Source organism: Mchenga conophoros, linkage group LG9 (assembly GCF_057382185.1).
Source record: "Mchenga conophoros isolate Kocher_MC1m ecotype Shallow Benthic linkage group LG9, M_conophoros_male_GT1.1, whole genome shotgun sequence".
NCBI lineage: Eukaryota > Metazoa > Chordata > Actinopteri > Cichliformes > Cichlidae > Mchenga > Mchenga conophoros.
The window spans coordinates 27867930-27882698 of NC_140534.1; the positions used below are offsets into that span (position 1 = coordinate 27867930).

The 14769-nt window shown below is 42.0% G+C and overlaps 3 protein-coding genes across 3 annotated transcripts; 2 read left to right on the plus strand and 1 right to left on the minus strand.

Moving 5' to 3' along the window:
- The first annotated feature begins 855 nt into the window (after positions 1–855).
- On the plus strand, positions 856–8428 carry hgd (homogentisate 1,2-dioxygenase). Its single transcript, XM_085287337.1, has 14 exons — positions 856–1034; positions 2212–2283; positions 2422–2510; positions 2614–2719; positions 3638–3697; positions 3783–3874; positions 3969–4003; positions 4135–4214; positions 4505–4604; positions 5553–5677; positions 7383–7487; positions 7578–7704; positions 7943–8124; positions 8206–8428. The coding sequence occupies exons 1-14, from the start codon at positions 1020–1022 to the stop codon at positions 8347–8349; spliced, it is 1332 nt and encodes a 443-aa protein (XP_085143463.1). The 5' UTR covers positions 856–1019; the 3' UTR covers positions 8350–8428.
- A 499-nt stretch (positions 8429–8927) lies between these two features.
- ndufb4 (NADH:ubiquinone oxidoreductase subunit B4) lies at positions 8928–11493 on the minus strand. The gene is made up of 3 exons (XM_085287339.1): positions 11285–11493; positions 9896–10039; positions 8928–9087 (listed from the first exon to the last, which is right to left on the minus strand). The coding sequence occupies exons 1-3, from the start codon at positions 11459–11461 to the stop codon at positions 9025–9027; spliced, it is 384 nt and encodes a 127-aa protein (XP_085143465.1). The 5' UTR covers positions 11462–11493; the 3' UTR covers positions 8928–9024.
- A 25-nt stretch (positions 11494–11518) lies between these two features.
- On the plus strand, positions 11519–12371 carry LOC146567469 (sperm-associated antigen 16 protein-like). Its single transcript, XM_085287338.1, has one exon. The coding sequence runs from the start codon at positions 11568–11570 to the stop codon at positions 12345–12347; it is 780 nt and encodes a 259-aa protein (XP_085143464.1). The 5' UTR covers positions 11519–11567; the 3' UTR covers positions 12348–12371.
- Positions 12372–14769: the final 2398 nt, after the last annotated feature.

Sequence of the window (14769 nt, forward strand, 5' to 3'; positions counted from 1 at the left end):
TGCCTGGGGGACATTAGGCACACCTCGTTTGACCACCTATTTCAAGAAATGAACTGAATAAATTTTGCGTGAAGTAATGTATAGGCCTTTTAGAGGCCTCGCGCTGTTGTTTTCGCTTTATGAGGAACGACGGGCTCGCTGCAGCGCGCAGAGGTCATCTGAACAGACGCGAATCCTGGTTTTAGGAAAACGAAATTAATTGTAGCTGTACAAGAATGATAACCCACTTTACATGAAACAAGAAGTGAGATTGTGTTGAGCATGGCGAATGTGCTGAAAACACTGAAATCTGCAGGACTGGCGGGCCCCGGGGGTCAATGGCATATTAAACAATTCACGCAGATTGAGCAATGCCGCTAAATATTGGGCTACACTGCAAATATGGGGCCTTAAGCCATTGAACAAACTATTGTTGCCCAGATGTTCGCTTTGCAGGACGTGGGGATGTGCATGGCGCCCGTGTTTGCACAAGTAGTGCGCATGAGGTCACCACTTCAGCAGAATGAGAACTCTGGCATAATATGTTCTGCGTATGATGCAAGCTTCTGACCGCCTACCCGTTGTTACGCCCCACTTAAAAACGAAGTGTTGTCAATACATTTTTCTCTGTATGCGCTGTCAGTGATAGGATCGCTGTGCCATTTAAAACCATGACTTGTACTTTAATCCCTCAGTGTTCCTTACCTGCATCACAAATTTCTTTTTAGTCGGTCCTTGTTTGTCCTGGCAGGGACACCGGCCCTTGTTTGTGCACACTTTGACCATCCGACCCGTCCTTTCCCTTTTACGTGTCCCCCAGCTGTTACGTCACAGAGCCAGTCAAGGCCTAATTAAACCCAGATTGGGAAAGCGTATAAATCCCAGCCCCTTTTCCCCAGTCTGTCCAAACAGCAACATGCAGACACCCCGAAGTGGATTTTAGTCGAAGGGAATACATTAAGAAGAAAACTGCAAGTCGATCCGTAACCACTGTGAAACGCTCAACAGCTGCTACAGAAAAAGTTCTGACACATAGCAAAATGGCTGGACTCAAGGTAAGACAATTCCTCGAAGCAAAACTGTTGCTAAATGTGTAAATATTCAATTATTATCGCTTATGAGCTGCGTCTGTGTCGACTATCAGACTGTGCATGCATGTGGAGTTAGGGTGCAGAACTATATCATCATTGTAATACAGAAGAAAAGTTTGTATTTTTTATTTATTTGTTTTGCACCAGAATGTGTGAAATTCATGCGCCTTAAAGCCACCACAGCTCCTGTGGCCGCAGACTGAAGGGAGGCGTTTCCTCCAACCAATCAGAGCGCTGCATTTTGCAGCTGCCCAGATGTGGTTTGAAGTGCCTAAATCTTTTTTAATTTCATTGGGAACGCTTCAATTTAATTGCAAAAACATGATTTTAAACCCCAGTTTTCCAATTTATTGCCATTGCTGCAGAATTATGGTGATGGGCTGCATTAAGTAGGCATTTGCTTAGATTACTTTTTTTTTTTATATAGAACCTTTAATATTTGACTGAAGGTTTCAAAGTCATGACACCTACTCAAATGCAAAGCTTTGTCTATAGTGGAATAGTTAACAAACTATCCAAGGACTGCTGGGATCATTGCCAAGTCTAGCTTTGCTGCTCTAGCTCTAATAAACTTTTAAGAGGACAGAAAACTGACTTTGTAAAGCATTCCTTCAACTTGGGACACTCTGGAGCTTCCAACAAGCACTTTGGCACATGATCACGCACACATGGAAACCATCTGTGTCTGTGAGTGTGCTTTCTTGCAAACTCACAATGACTCAGCAAGATGCGTGTACACTGTGACAAGTTTGATCCTCCTGTGGCAGAAGAGACGCGATCAGTAGAGGTGCAGGCGAGATGCAGAACAACACTCTTATCCTAGATGGAACATTGATCAAAACATGCTGCAGAGGATGTAAGTGTAATTAGGCTGTTTCTGTGGCACAATAACACAAAATAATGGATGACTGCAAGGGGGGAAATTTGGCATAACTGCAGTTTGTTTTATCATAGATCTAATGTGAATCAATATGACAACAATTAACAAAAAGACAAGCCTTAATGACAAGCCTTCAAGTTTAATTATAACCAGCATGAACACATTTATCCTGCATTACAATGAAGCTGCATGATGTATTTTTTTATTTTTCACTTCAACTTGTCTCCATTTGTGTGTTGGATGTGTGTTTGTCTCTTTCAGTACATGAGCGGTTTCGGGAACGAGTTCTCATCTGAAGACCCTCGCTGTCCTGGATCCTTACCCGAGGGACAGGTAAAAACCCACACTGGGCTCCTTTTGTTATTTATTCATCATTATTTTCTAATTGTTGAAAATGAGGGTAATTGAACACCATATATAGTGTACATATACACACATTACAGCATTTTTTTATGTTCCATGTGCTTGCAGAATAATCCCCAGGTCAGCCCATATGGCCTTTATGCCGAGCAGCTCTCCGGCTCTGCCTTCACCTGCCCGCGTCCAGCCAATAAGAGGAGGTGTCCTTTTCTGTTTGAAACCTAAATCAGACTTTATAGTGACTCCAAATGGATCCCAGACAATATGGATAACTAAACATTTCCCTTCCTCTTCTTTCTCTAGCTGGTTGTACCGCATCCTTCCATCTGTTAAACACAAGCCATTCACCTCGGTTCCCTGTGGAGATCTAACAGAGAACTGGAACGAAGTGGAGCCTGATCCTAACCAGGTATATCAACACAAGGAGTCCCTGCTCATTTTGGGCTTAGTTACAAATCTTTCATCGCTTTTACATCTGTGTGGTTAATGTTCAGCCGAAGCCATAACAAAGTTTAGCATAGCATAACCAAATCTATGCACTGTCTTCTCTAAACCTCACATTAATGCGGTTTAATTGTGGTAAATGACACTGTTTGGGGGCCAGCAGATTCCCTTCATTTTCAGTATTGTGCCTTTAGCTTCACATTTACCACACAGCCTCCAAAGCTATACCGATGTTTTCGACAAGGAAACAATTTCAAGCTCTTCACACTGTTAAAAGTAACAGTGTTGTTTCAATCCATTAAAAATGCTGGCGACATAAGAGCACATAAAGCCACAAATTTCAAATCTGTGATTGGTGGCGACATGCTGTACGTGACACCATCATCATCAAGTTTGTCTGTTTCAGACAAGTTTACGAAAAGCAATGATGAAGCAGTGTGTGAATGTGAGAGTGAATGAATAGTGGAATTGTAAAGCGCTTTGAGGTTCTCGAAAAGCGCTATATAAATGCAATCCATTATTATTATTATTATTATTAATAAACAGTAGATATATTTATATATAGTAACTTATTTAGAAAATATTTTCCATAGATTGATTTCTTTAAATACACTGAAGGTGCACAATAGGTACACTACAACGAACCGCTTCAAGTAAAAGTTAGTATTTTGCAAAGCAATCTACTGCTACTCATAAATAGAGGTAAATACTGTAAATACTAATAGCTGGGAAATAAATATAAACAGCAAGCTAGTAAGTAACAAAAACAAACATATTTAAAGAAGCTGTAAAGCAGGCCCACGGTGAAATAATGGTGGTTCTTATAATTTTACAGTAAAAATTTGTTACAGTGCAGATTCTGACTCTGAGGTTTCTTTCACAGCTTCGATGGCTGCCATTCACCATCCCCAAAGCTACAGAGAAGAAAGTGGACTTTGTGGCTGTAAGTCAAGCTAATTATTTCTCTTATTTTGAATTTTTATGAAAATTTCCATCTGATTTTATTTGCGTCCTTCTCCACATTTCAGGGTTTGCATACTGTCTGCGGTGCTGGAGATGCCAAATCTCGTAATGGCATTGGCGTCCACGTGTACACCTGTAACACCTCCATGGTCCACAGGTGAGAATGTATAAATTATGTGACGAAAGGATATATTTTTATTGATGAAAAACATTTCCAGCCTTCCTTTGATCTTATTTTATTCTTGTTCCAGGTGCTTCAACAACTCAGACGGAGACTTTCTGATTGGTGAGGAAAGGAGCGCTGTTGTTGTTTTCGCTGTCATCTATCATAAGAACAATGATAGCTCAAACATTAGCCTGCCTTCTTGTTCAAATTTTCTTTTCTCTGTGTCTCTCTTTGTCTGTTTGTGTGCGCAGTCCCTCAGCAGGGAGAGATCTTGATCACCACAGAGTTTGGGAAGATGATGGTCGAGCCGAACGAGATCTGTGTCATCCAGGTGGGCTGTATGTTTTCCATTTCCCCTGTTTTCAAAGAAATCTGCCGTTGTGTCTGCCCCAACATCCCACTTACCATATTTAGAAAGGCATTGTTTGGTGCTTTTTGAAAGTGACCTCAAAAATAAGCGACGGTGGAAAAGAGGTTTTAAGCTACCGAAAGCCTGACCACCTGGACAGCAGCACGTGTGCTTTTCAAAGTCCGTTCAGAACTGAAACAGCACACAGTTGATACTTAATAGGACAAAATTTCCTCTCACTGCCACTTTTCACATTTTTTTTTTTTTTTTAGCAAGGGATGCGCTTCAGTGTGGATGTGTTTGGGGAAACCAGAGGCTACATACTCGAGGTGTATGGTGCCCATTTTGAACTGCCTGACCTTGGCCCAATAGGTTTGTATGATATTTGTGAGTCTATATAAGTGCAGCATACGTCTTTGTCTTCACTTTTCCTTGAAACGTGCTCACCAAGCTCCTTTACATCTATGTCTTGGAACAGAATGTCCATGTCTAAAACTGTTCACACTTTTCTCTGCGTAACTCACTCTGTGCTCAGAGGATAAATCTTGCTTAGAAATTTTATTAAGGAGATTAACATCTGCTGTTTTGTTTATAGAGTACATATAAAAAGCAACAACAACACAAAATCCTTCTTTGAGCAGCATATTGCTGTTAGATATTTAGGAAACTAGTGACTAGCTTGTGATTTCTGTGTCTTCCTACATATAACAAAAATATTTCTTGCACCCACCAAAGATGTTTTGGCTTTCCGACAAAGCATCATGGCTCTAAAAATAATGTTTTATCATTAAATGTATTCGCACCTACAATTGTTTTAATCTTTATTTTACCTTTATTCACTAGCTGGGCCCACGTCCTCACTTTAGGTTGGACAGCGTTTTAGTAGGTAAAGCTGAATGCTTTGACATGGCTTGAGGGAAGGCCTCGAAGGGGAGTGGTGATGGCTCCCTGCCCTGGCAGACCCCCATGCACCAAATAGAAATGAACAAGTTAAAGAATTGAAAACAAGGAGGCAGGGAGGGTGGGGGAGGTAAACGAGAATGAACAGCTTGCAGAACTGGGTGAACCTATATAGACGACAGCGTGTTTGGAGGCGTGGTCCTGCTCCTGAAATTCCAATACATAATCTCCAAATAGTTAAAATATCAAAAAAATGCACAGCTAAATTGCTAAATAAGCTAACACCTTAACTACATGAAACCACCTGTGATTACATGATCTGTCACCCCCAATTGTTTCCTATTTTTTTTTATTGTTATCATTGTCATCATGGTTATGCCTACACTGCCTTTACTTTGACACTTTGCGTGTGTTTTGCAGGAGCCAATGGTCTGGCTAACCCGAGAGACTTCCTGTGTCCGGTTGCATGGTATGAAGATCGCAAAGTGCCCACTGGTTACACCGTCATCAATAAATACCAGGGGAAGCTGTTTGCATGCCAACAGGTGGCTATTGTTGCACACAACTTTATCTGTATCACTGTACTTCCACGTGTACCTGTGGTCTGACAGGGACACACACACACACACATACACACATGGCTTACTTGCCCTATTACCCTATTTAGTTTTGTGTCTGCTTCAGTGAACGCCATCGAACTGCAGCAGTGACTAACAGGAAACTGTCCAAGTGAAGCATATGATCCATTAGCTGCTCCTGCCGACTGAATTGCCATCCCTGATGATTTAATATCGAAGCATTAGCTGTTATCCATTCAGCAGGTTTCCGCCTCGACTCCCTTATGAGTCTTAATCACTCATAATTAGTTAAGGCATTCTGGAGCTGCAGACAGTGTACCTGTGAAGCTTTTGCTTTGTAGGAAAAAACCTTTTTCAAGTTAAGCATTAATTTCAACATATTTCAGCCGGGGAATGATCCTCCCCCTCCCGAAATGTCCTGTTGGGCGCATAATTGGATCGACACATAATGTCTGACAGGAGGTTTTTTACTGAGGCAGGGAGGAGGTGGGAGGAGAGGTTTGTCAGGGGTGGGGGTTGGGGGGGTTGTAACCGTGGAAACCATGTCAAACCACACTGTTATTATTCATCATAGGAAGTACACTAGGGCAAGATACTGTCTTTTCTTTTTTTGAAGCAAAACAGACCTCTTCCCATCTTCCTCTCTGCTTCTGCTTGAGTATCTGCCACCAGTTATATGCTCTTCCCAGAGAGTGGACCAGAGAGGTTGCAGGGGTAAGAAAATAAGATGGGGCGGTGGAGGCCTCGTATAAGGGAAGATGCTGCCGCTCCTGCCTGGTCCTGCTGTTTTGTTCCCCCGCAGAGTGCCGAAATTGCTCAAATTAACTTATTATTTGCTTGACTGGACCAATATGTTTGTGTTTTGTGTGCGTGTGCGCGCAAGTGCTCGCTCGCCTCCATTTTCCTCCCTTCATTTTAATCGAATGTAGTGGAGTTATCACAGATGAATGTCCAAGAAATTACCTGCACTGGATTTCCCGAAGGCCTCTTTGTACATCGACTACTGTCAGTTGAGTGTGTGTTAAGTTGTTTTCGGCGTTCATTAGTCACGAATGTTTGCGTGTGTGAATGCATCTGTGTATGTATATGTATTTGCCAGTATTCGTCGTTGGTGTGTATTAGCTGTTCGTGTGTGGAAAAGCTTGTGTGTAAAGGAGCAGGGAGGTCAGTATGGAGGCAGCTTGAGTTGTAATGAACTATATTGATTTTAGAGTTGCTGTTGAATGTCTTTTTTCGCAGTGACATTATCAGAACAGAGAAACTATATAAAATTGCTGTGGTTTTAACAATCAAGATAAAGAAATATCTCTGCACCCACTGCTCCCCTCTCCCCATAACTGCGCTGCTGCGAGCGTCAAAATGCTCAAAGTTTGGGAAAGTTTGATTGTGAAGCCAATTACCCCATAATACCTGGAGCCTCGTATCACAAAGAAAAGGGGGGAATGAAAGAGAAGAAAGGATGAAAGAAGCACACCCTCTTTCACAATCAACCCTTTTCATTATGACCAGTTTTTTTCTCTTTATGTGAAGAAGTACTCTCTCTGGGAATTTAAGATTACAAAGACATTATTCATTGTTCCGTTTTCCCTGTGAAAAGCTCAATTTAAAGCCTTTTGTGTTTGTTGCTTGGGTAGACTCCTCTTATTTGTTTTGTTCGGTGCTCTGCACGTAGGATTTCTCGCCATTCAATGTGGTCGCCTGGCACGGTAACTACACGCCTTACAAATACAACCTGAAGAACTTCATGGTTATCAACTGTGTGGCCTTCGACCATGCGGTGAGAGTTGAGTTTAGGGACACGCCAATAGCACTTTTGAATGCAAAAAGCCGTGCTCCTCACCCGCATGTTTATGATCTCTCTATATAGGATCCATCTATCTTTACTGTGCTTACTGCCAAATCCACTAGACCAGGGGTTGCCATTGCTGACTTTGTCATCTTCCCCCCACGGTGGGGTGTGGCTGACCACACCTTCCGTCCACCATACTATCACCGTAAGACACACGCACACACACATCCATTTACCCAGCCTGTGTCAAGGCAGTAGGTGAGAACAAACCACCTGCTGTATGACTCACTTCAATGGAGACCCCACAATAGTCTCCTTTTGTCCGATTTCATTGCAGACCTATAAGGCCATCTAGCGGAAATCAGTGTTACACCTGGCACATTCAACAGCAAACTAGACACATGACGCTGCTGTGTTACAGCTCCTCCTGCTTGTCACTGTAGGTAACTGCATGAGTGAATTCATGGGTCTGATCAAAGGCCATTATGAGGCCAAAGAGGAGGGTTTCCAGCCAGGAGGGGCCAGTCTCCACAGCATAATGACCCCGCATGGCCCGGACGTGGACTGCTTTGAGAAGAACAGCACTGCTGAACTCAAACCTGAGAGGGTGGCTGAGGGAACCATGGTAAACAAACAAAATATATATATGGTTAACACATGACCAAGTCGGTATCGTTTATCACAGCGTGCTTTTTCCTATCACCAGGCTTTTATGTTTGAGTCGTCCTTCAGCATGGCGGTGACAAAGTGGGGTCTTCATACATGCCAGAAGCTTGACAAGAACTACTACCAATGTTGGGAACCTCTACGCAGCCACTTTAACCCCAACTGGAAGCCCGGCAAACAGTAGAAACCCAGTGATTCAGAATGCATTAAGAGCAAACAAATCAAAAATAAATATATCAAAATAAAAATTTCACTTCTCGCAATCCAATGATTTATTTGTGTTCCCCGAGTAGATCTGTTGACAGAATAAACAGGAAGAATAAAGTAATTTCCTTCTCACAGAAGTATAAAACCAAATTGTCGTCACATGTGTATTTTTATTTTTAAGAAACATAACTGCAAAATTTAAGGAACAATAAGAGGCAACCTTAGACCAGCATTCTGTTTTACTGAGAGGTGTTTGGTAGGACCACTAATGACCCTGTCTTTACCCCTCATGCCACTGTTGTACCAATATTGCCATTATCCTTTAATATCTAAATGACACTGCAGTGCTTCTTTATTTGACTATATATATAGTCTTGCTTTATGTGAAACGGGGATCATTGATATCAGCATGTCTTGCATTTTCTTTTCCTGTGCCAATCTGAACTTATGTGAGAGGGGGGAATCGAGTCCTTCAGTCTGCAAGTAGATCCTCCTTGCCTCTGTGTATAACTGCAGACATGCAAATGGTACTTTCACACATGAAAGCCACGTAACTCTGGTTTGACAATATAATTTTATTCGGTTAATAATAATTACACACATGGACATCATCTCTAGAACACACAGGACGAGGGTCTTTCTACACCCGGGCTCAAGATGACAAACTGAACTTGCGCTCGAGGGTACCGGCCTTAATTTGCTCCTCCTTCCTATCCTGTAAAACAGATGACAAACAGATGATAGGTTAGTGCGGTTTCCATAGAAACAAAGTCATATCGCCCTCACCCTCATCACCTTCCAGACGTTTTCTCAAACTCCATGTTTTATGAGTGAGCTTTTTATGATTTTCAAGCAGCTTTCCCCCCCCCCTTCCCAGCACCAAAAAAGGGGGGTTGGGACAAATATGATAGCCCAGCAGTGTGACAATTGGACCAAATTCTCCCTGGAATCTCAATTGGCGAGGACTTTGACGGTGAATCTCCATGACAATGGGGTAGAAAATGAAAGCAGGCAGCATTTTGGATGAAGCATTCATTTCTAACATGAGCGGGTCTGTGTCAAAAGAAAGAAAACCAGATCAACGGTGCACCTACATGGGAATAATGAGTCCCAATCTTCAACTAAATAGCTTTTCAGGTTTCTATGACAGCATTTGTCACCAAATCACATTTTATGAATACCCAGATCAAATACTCTAAATGGTCAAATTATTACAGTGGCTGAAAAATGACCACTATTGTAACAGTGTAAAGTAACCATGTAATCAATACTGAATTGTTTTGTTTCCTGCAATAAATGCATTGATATTTTTTTAACCTCCAACAATACTTGGCAATTTACTCCTAGTTTCTAGTCTCACACGTGCCTTTAGACAGCCTAAAGAGGGCCAGTGGGGCTTAAATTGTGGTTCAAGAGCTCGCAACAAACTTTTGTGATGAGAAAACACAGCTGAGCCGATTAAACTACCCATTAAGATCAAGCAGACAGCGAGTGAGAAGGCTACAGTGTTTCTTGTCTCATACCCTGTCTGTCTTGAAGATGTAGTAGAGGGCAAAGAGAGGTACAACTCCAAACATTGCACCCAGCAGAGAGGTCTTGTTTGTAGGCCTGAAGTGTGCGTAGGGATTGCCTCGTGCGTACACCCAGCGTGTCAAGGCAGGGTCTTCCTGTACAGACAGAAGTAAGCAATGACATTTATCACCATATGTAAATGTAGAATTCACAGCGGAAAAATTGACTCCAATATTTACAACAAATCAACCAAAATTTAAAAGTCTCATAGTGACGTTAAAATTATTAATATCTGTTATACTTAAACCTTTTATATTAGGTGGGGAAAACTCAGGAAACAGCAGAAAAGAGGGGGGGGGGGGGGGCATTTTTCAAGGACAGGACATTTTTCCAGAAAAATCCTGGTGTATATATTTTACATTACACAGTTTACATTTACTTTACTGGTACATTTAATTTACTGGTATTGTGCTTGCTGGTCAATTTCATGAACTTAAGAGAACAAAGCCATTATAAAATGTAACAGTAAAAGTAACATAGCAAAATGTCTGCCTTTAAAACAATCACAGCACACAGTATAGATGGAAAAATGAGGTAATCCAACTACACCACTGAGTACCATAAAGACGTTATGGAAGAACTGAAGTATATCCAGCCAGATGACAAACTAAGTCAGCATGAAGAGCTGCTACAGCTACTTTGGTTGGACATCTGCTATGACTTTAAGTTTCAGTGCAGAACCTGCACTGTAGCGATTCAAGTCATTAGATATTATACATGATATTCGGTTATACTGTGTTTTGATGATTGTGGTTGACCTGTATAACAGGCCAGCATGCTGTATAACATGCTGGCCCACCATCTCTCATAAGTGTCGAGCTGGGTTGGGGTCCGGTGACAGCAAAGGCCATGGCATATGATTCAAACTATTTTATATAACGATGAAATCATTCAATGAACCGGGTGCCTAACGGATGGGGGCTACTCCAAGCTGTAAAGACATGTTTCATTACAGGATACAATGACCCCTCACACTAAAGACTGAAGTGGACCCAAACCATGTCAGCGAAATGCTCCCTAGGAGCATAACAGAATCACGAGACCCCCTAATTTAAAACACTGCAGGGGTCGGGTTTTTTCTGTCACCAGTCAGTTTTCAGAGCACACCAGGAAGAAAGCAATCTGTACTGCAGCGCACGGTTCCCAAGACGTAAACGATCTTCGTAATGCAGTAGTGACTAGCATGGAGTGGAAGGTCTCGTTTATAATCTTATCTAAAATTTAGACTAGATAAATACATAGTCACCGCTGTGCCCCGCTAATGCTACCCGTTAGCATTCTGGCCAATAACTTGAGCCCTTTTCAAGGGTGACATTGCTAACTAGCAAGTAGCCACTCACAATGAGCTCTTTTCTGTGCGGGTTATTGAGTTGCAGCTGATATTGGCGCTTCAGATTTGCTCGCAGCGCACCCCTGGCTTCTTCGGCACGCCTCTGCTCCGGCGAAAGGTTGAAATATTCGTTTGGATCCAATGTTTTTGGCCGAGTGGCCAAGGGCGCCTCTCGGTAGTCCGCCATGATTGTTTAATGACTGCTGGAACGGTGGAAACGCGAGCTTGTGAAATCTCGCGTTGAGTGAGCGCCGTATTACCATAGCAACGTCAAACTCTGGCTGAACGAAGCAATGGATGCAGCGCAGGAAAGTGAAGAGAAAGTGGCTGACGACACATCGCCTGACAGTAATGATGACTTTAAATGTGAAGACATTTCTGCAGAAGACGAATTGAGTTTAAAAGAAGGTGAAGAAGACTTGGAAGCGACGGTGAAAGCCATCCAAGACCGGGCAAAAGCCAGTGCAAGGCCCAGTTCAACCAACAGAACATCCAAACCACCAGCCGTAGTTGACTTTTTACGGAACTTTCTCTTCCAAATGGGCATGACAGAAACCCTCGATTGTTTTCAAACCGAGTGGAACGAGGTGGTGCAGAAAGGACTGCTGGAGGAAGAGGGTCTCATGGTGACCCCATTCGTTCACATTGAAAACCAGCGTCTGGAAAATGAGCTGAAAACCGCTCTGAAGGAGATGGAGGAGTACAGGCGTACAGTCTCTGCAGCAGCCGGGACTCTGGTGAGGGTGCAAAAAAACAGAGACTTTCACCGGATGCAACATAAGCGTGTTGTCCAGGAGAAAAACCTACTCATCGAGGAGATGAGGAAAGTCAAGATGCAGTGCAACAGCTACGAACCTGCGGTGAAGCGGATGAACGAGAAATATGAGGTCGTTTTAAAGCAGGTCATGCTGGCGGCTTTGGAGAGGGACAAAGCCTTCAGGGAGGTGAACTCTTCGTCAATTCAACACGACACCCTCTGTGGAGGGGAGGAACGGGGAGGAGAGGCGGGCGTAGAGAAATACCCTTCAGTGACACAGCCGAGACCTCCGGCCCCTGCGCACTCAAAAAAATAAATTGGGTTGTTGTTACATTTACAAGAGTCTAAATATTAATTTGAACAAAATAATTTAATGTTTCTATGGTGAACGTAATTAAATAATGTATGATCTGCATGGAATTCAACAAATTAATTTATTCTTGGTGAGATGACACAATGATACAATCTAGTAAGAGTGGCTAGTTGCCTGGACTCGCGAATTGCACGAGATCACACGAGATTCCAAACCACAGGAAAATCACTGGGGTTATAAGAGGCAGAAAAGCATACACACACTATGCTATATGCACTGTTACCTCACAACAAGAATGTCCTGAGTTTAAATCCAAAGACACGCAGCTAGTGGGGTTAGATTAATTGGTGATTCTACCCATATGTATGAATGCTTGTCTGTCTCTCTGTGTTAGCCCTGTGATGGACTGGTGACCACCTATCCAGGGATGACCCTGCCACTGACTGGCCCCTAATTTAAGTTATTTAAATTAAGTTGGACTCAGTTGCACTAAATGCGTACATTAAGTAGGAATAACAGAATCTCATAATGTTAAAATAACATTTAATAGCGTGGAAATCCTTTCCATTGTTCTTTTCATGTTCATTCAAACAGTTTTTAAAAAAAAATTTTTGTTCTTTTTTATTAAAAAAAAATAAATCATTGTTGTCTGAAGGTGCTGACATGACCAAAAACACACAATACAAGCCCAACATTTAGTTTATAAATGAGGGCTGGGGATTAATGTTTGGTCAAGCACGCCAGCAGATTAGAGACCTGACGAGAGAAAACAAGAAAAAGTGTGCTCAATTAAAACAAGTGTCCGATGAAAGGGGACGAGTTTAAAGCTACTGGTATGGACATACATCATAGTCTCAGAGAAACTGAGATAAAGAATTACAAGCTTTAACTAAAACTTTAACTAAAACAGGAAAAAAATTAAGAGTTTCTTCAAGAGAAGAAGCAACTGGAGTGCAAACTCCAATACATGGACAAAAACGACCAAGTGCTTCAAATAATGCTTGATGAAGCACTGCATAAAAATGCAAAAAAAAAGTGCAACAGGAAGAAATACAGAAAGAAAGGCAACCTGTTCTCCAAGACTAAGAGAAAAAAATCTAGAACTGCAAGAATGTTATAACAAAATGAAGGACAAAAGATGCAGTGGAGCTTCAATGAAATGCAGAAGAGAATGCAGGAGTTAGAAGACATGTACAACAAAGCGTTGTACAACGAAGTACAAAGCTAATACAGGAGGTGAAATCTAAAAAACTGAAAGAAAAGCTTGAAGAAAAAAAGAAGAAGCAACATTTAAGAACTGGAGAAAAGACTCAAGAAACTTGAGAAGCAAAATGCAGAAACAATCGATGACATAAAAAATCTCATCCTTCAGATAAAAGAGCTCCAGGAACAGTGCCTGAGAAAGAAGAAAAAACGCTTCCACTTTTTCAGGAAGAGGAACCCTCCTGCTTCCTCCTCCACCTCTCCTATCACCTCTCTTTGTCCACCCCTTCCTCTTCATCCCATTTCTTTCTTTTTCACCCTCACCCCCCAACTAGTCCAGGCAGTTGACTGTCCCTTCCTCAGCCTGGTTCTTTTGGAGTTTTTTTTCCTGTTTAAAAGGAGTTTTTCCTCCCCACTGTTGCCTAGTGCTTGCTCAGAAGGAATTGTTGGGGTTTTCTCTCCTCTGCCTCTTTCCACCTTTCTATCCCTTTGTTTTTCCACCCTCTTCTTTCACCCTCTTTTCCAACCTCTTCCTTTCATCTCTCATCTCCCTGTGTTCACTTTTGAGAACAGAGAGATAGGAGGAAACAATAAAGACAGTCAATCATATTTTTACATGCATCAAATCATTGTCTTTATTCATGAATAATCTAAGGAAACAGTGGAAAAAATAACACCTCTCCAAGTCTTAAAGATAATCCTAAACTAAACAGAAACAGCTCTGCACTGGCATGCAAGCCCTGTAGGGCACCTGACAATAAGCCACTATGGCTAGTCTCCATCTTCACCTAGCACACACTAGTCCTTGAGAGCACTAGCATCTGCTGACTAAATAGCCAGTGGCTCCCCCCAGCCTCTGAAATAACAATTCAATATCAAGTAAGGATTAAATAAGTTAAAGCAATGCTTAATCTTTCATTCAAATATAATGATAAGTTAACAGTGGGGACATTAGCACAAGTATAGAAAATGTCCCAATTCTGTGAATGTTTAAAATAGATTATTTAAGTCTCCAGTACACTTGGCACATTCCCTCCTTGCCTATAAAAGGAGGCCAAAAAGACCCAGACTGGTTTGACAGTTCCTGGGTGTTGGCGGATGGAGGCCAGGTGGAGTCTGGAGGAGAGGTTAGAAACAGATCAGAAACAAATCTTAAAACGTTGGGCAGCTCTCTTCATGAGAGTTCTCTTAAAAGTAGTGTGGCAACAATATACACAACAGT

Coding starts and splice junctions, on each gene's coding strand:
- hgd (XM_085287337.1), top strand. Junction 2,720..3,637: donor TGGAGCCTGATCCTAACCAG/GTATATCAACAC, acceptor TTTCTTTCACAG/CTTCGATGGCTGCCATTCAC. Junction 7,705..7,942: donor CCGTCCACCATACTATCACC/GTAAGACACACG, acceptor TTGTCACTGTAG/GTAACTGCATGAGTGAATTC.
- ndufb4 (XM_085287339.1), bottom strand. CDS start 11,461: ATGGCGGACTACCGAGAGGCGCCCTTGGCCACTCGGCCAAAAACATTG. Junction 10,040..11,284: donor CGCACAGAAAAGAGCTCATT/GTGAGTGGCTAC, acceptor CTGTCTGTACAG/GAAGACCCTGCCTTGACACG. Junction 9,088..9,895: donor ACATCTTCAAGACAGACAGG/GTATGAGACAAG, acceptor TCTGTTTTACAG/GATAGGAAGGAGGAGCAAAT.
- LOC146567469 (XM_085287338.1), top strand. CDS start 11,568: ATGGATGCAGCGCAGGAAAGTGAAGAGAAAGTGGCTGACGACACATCG.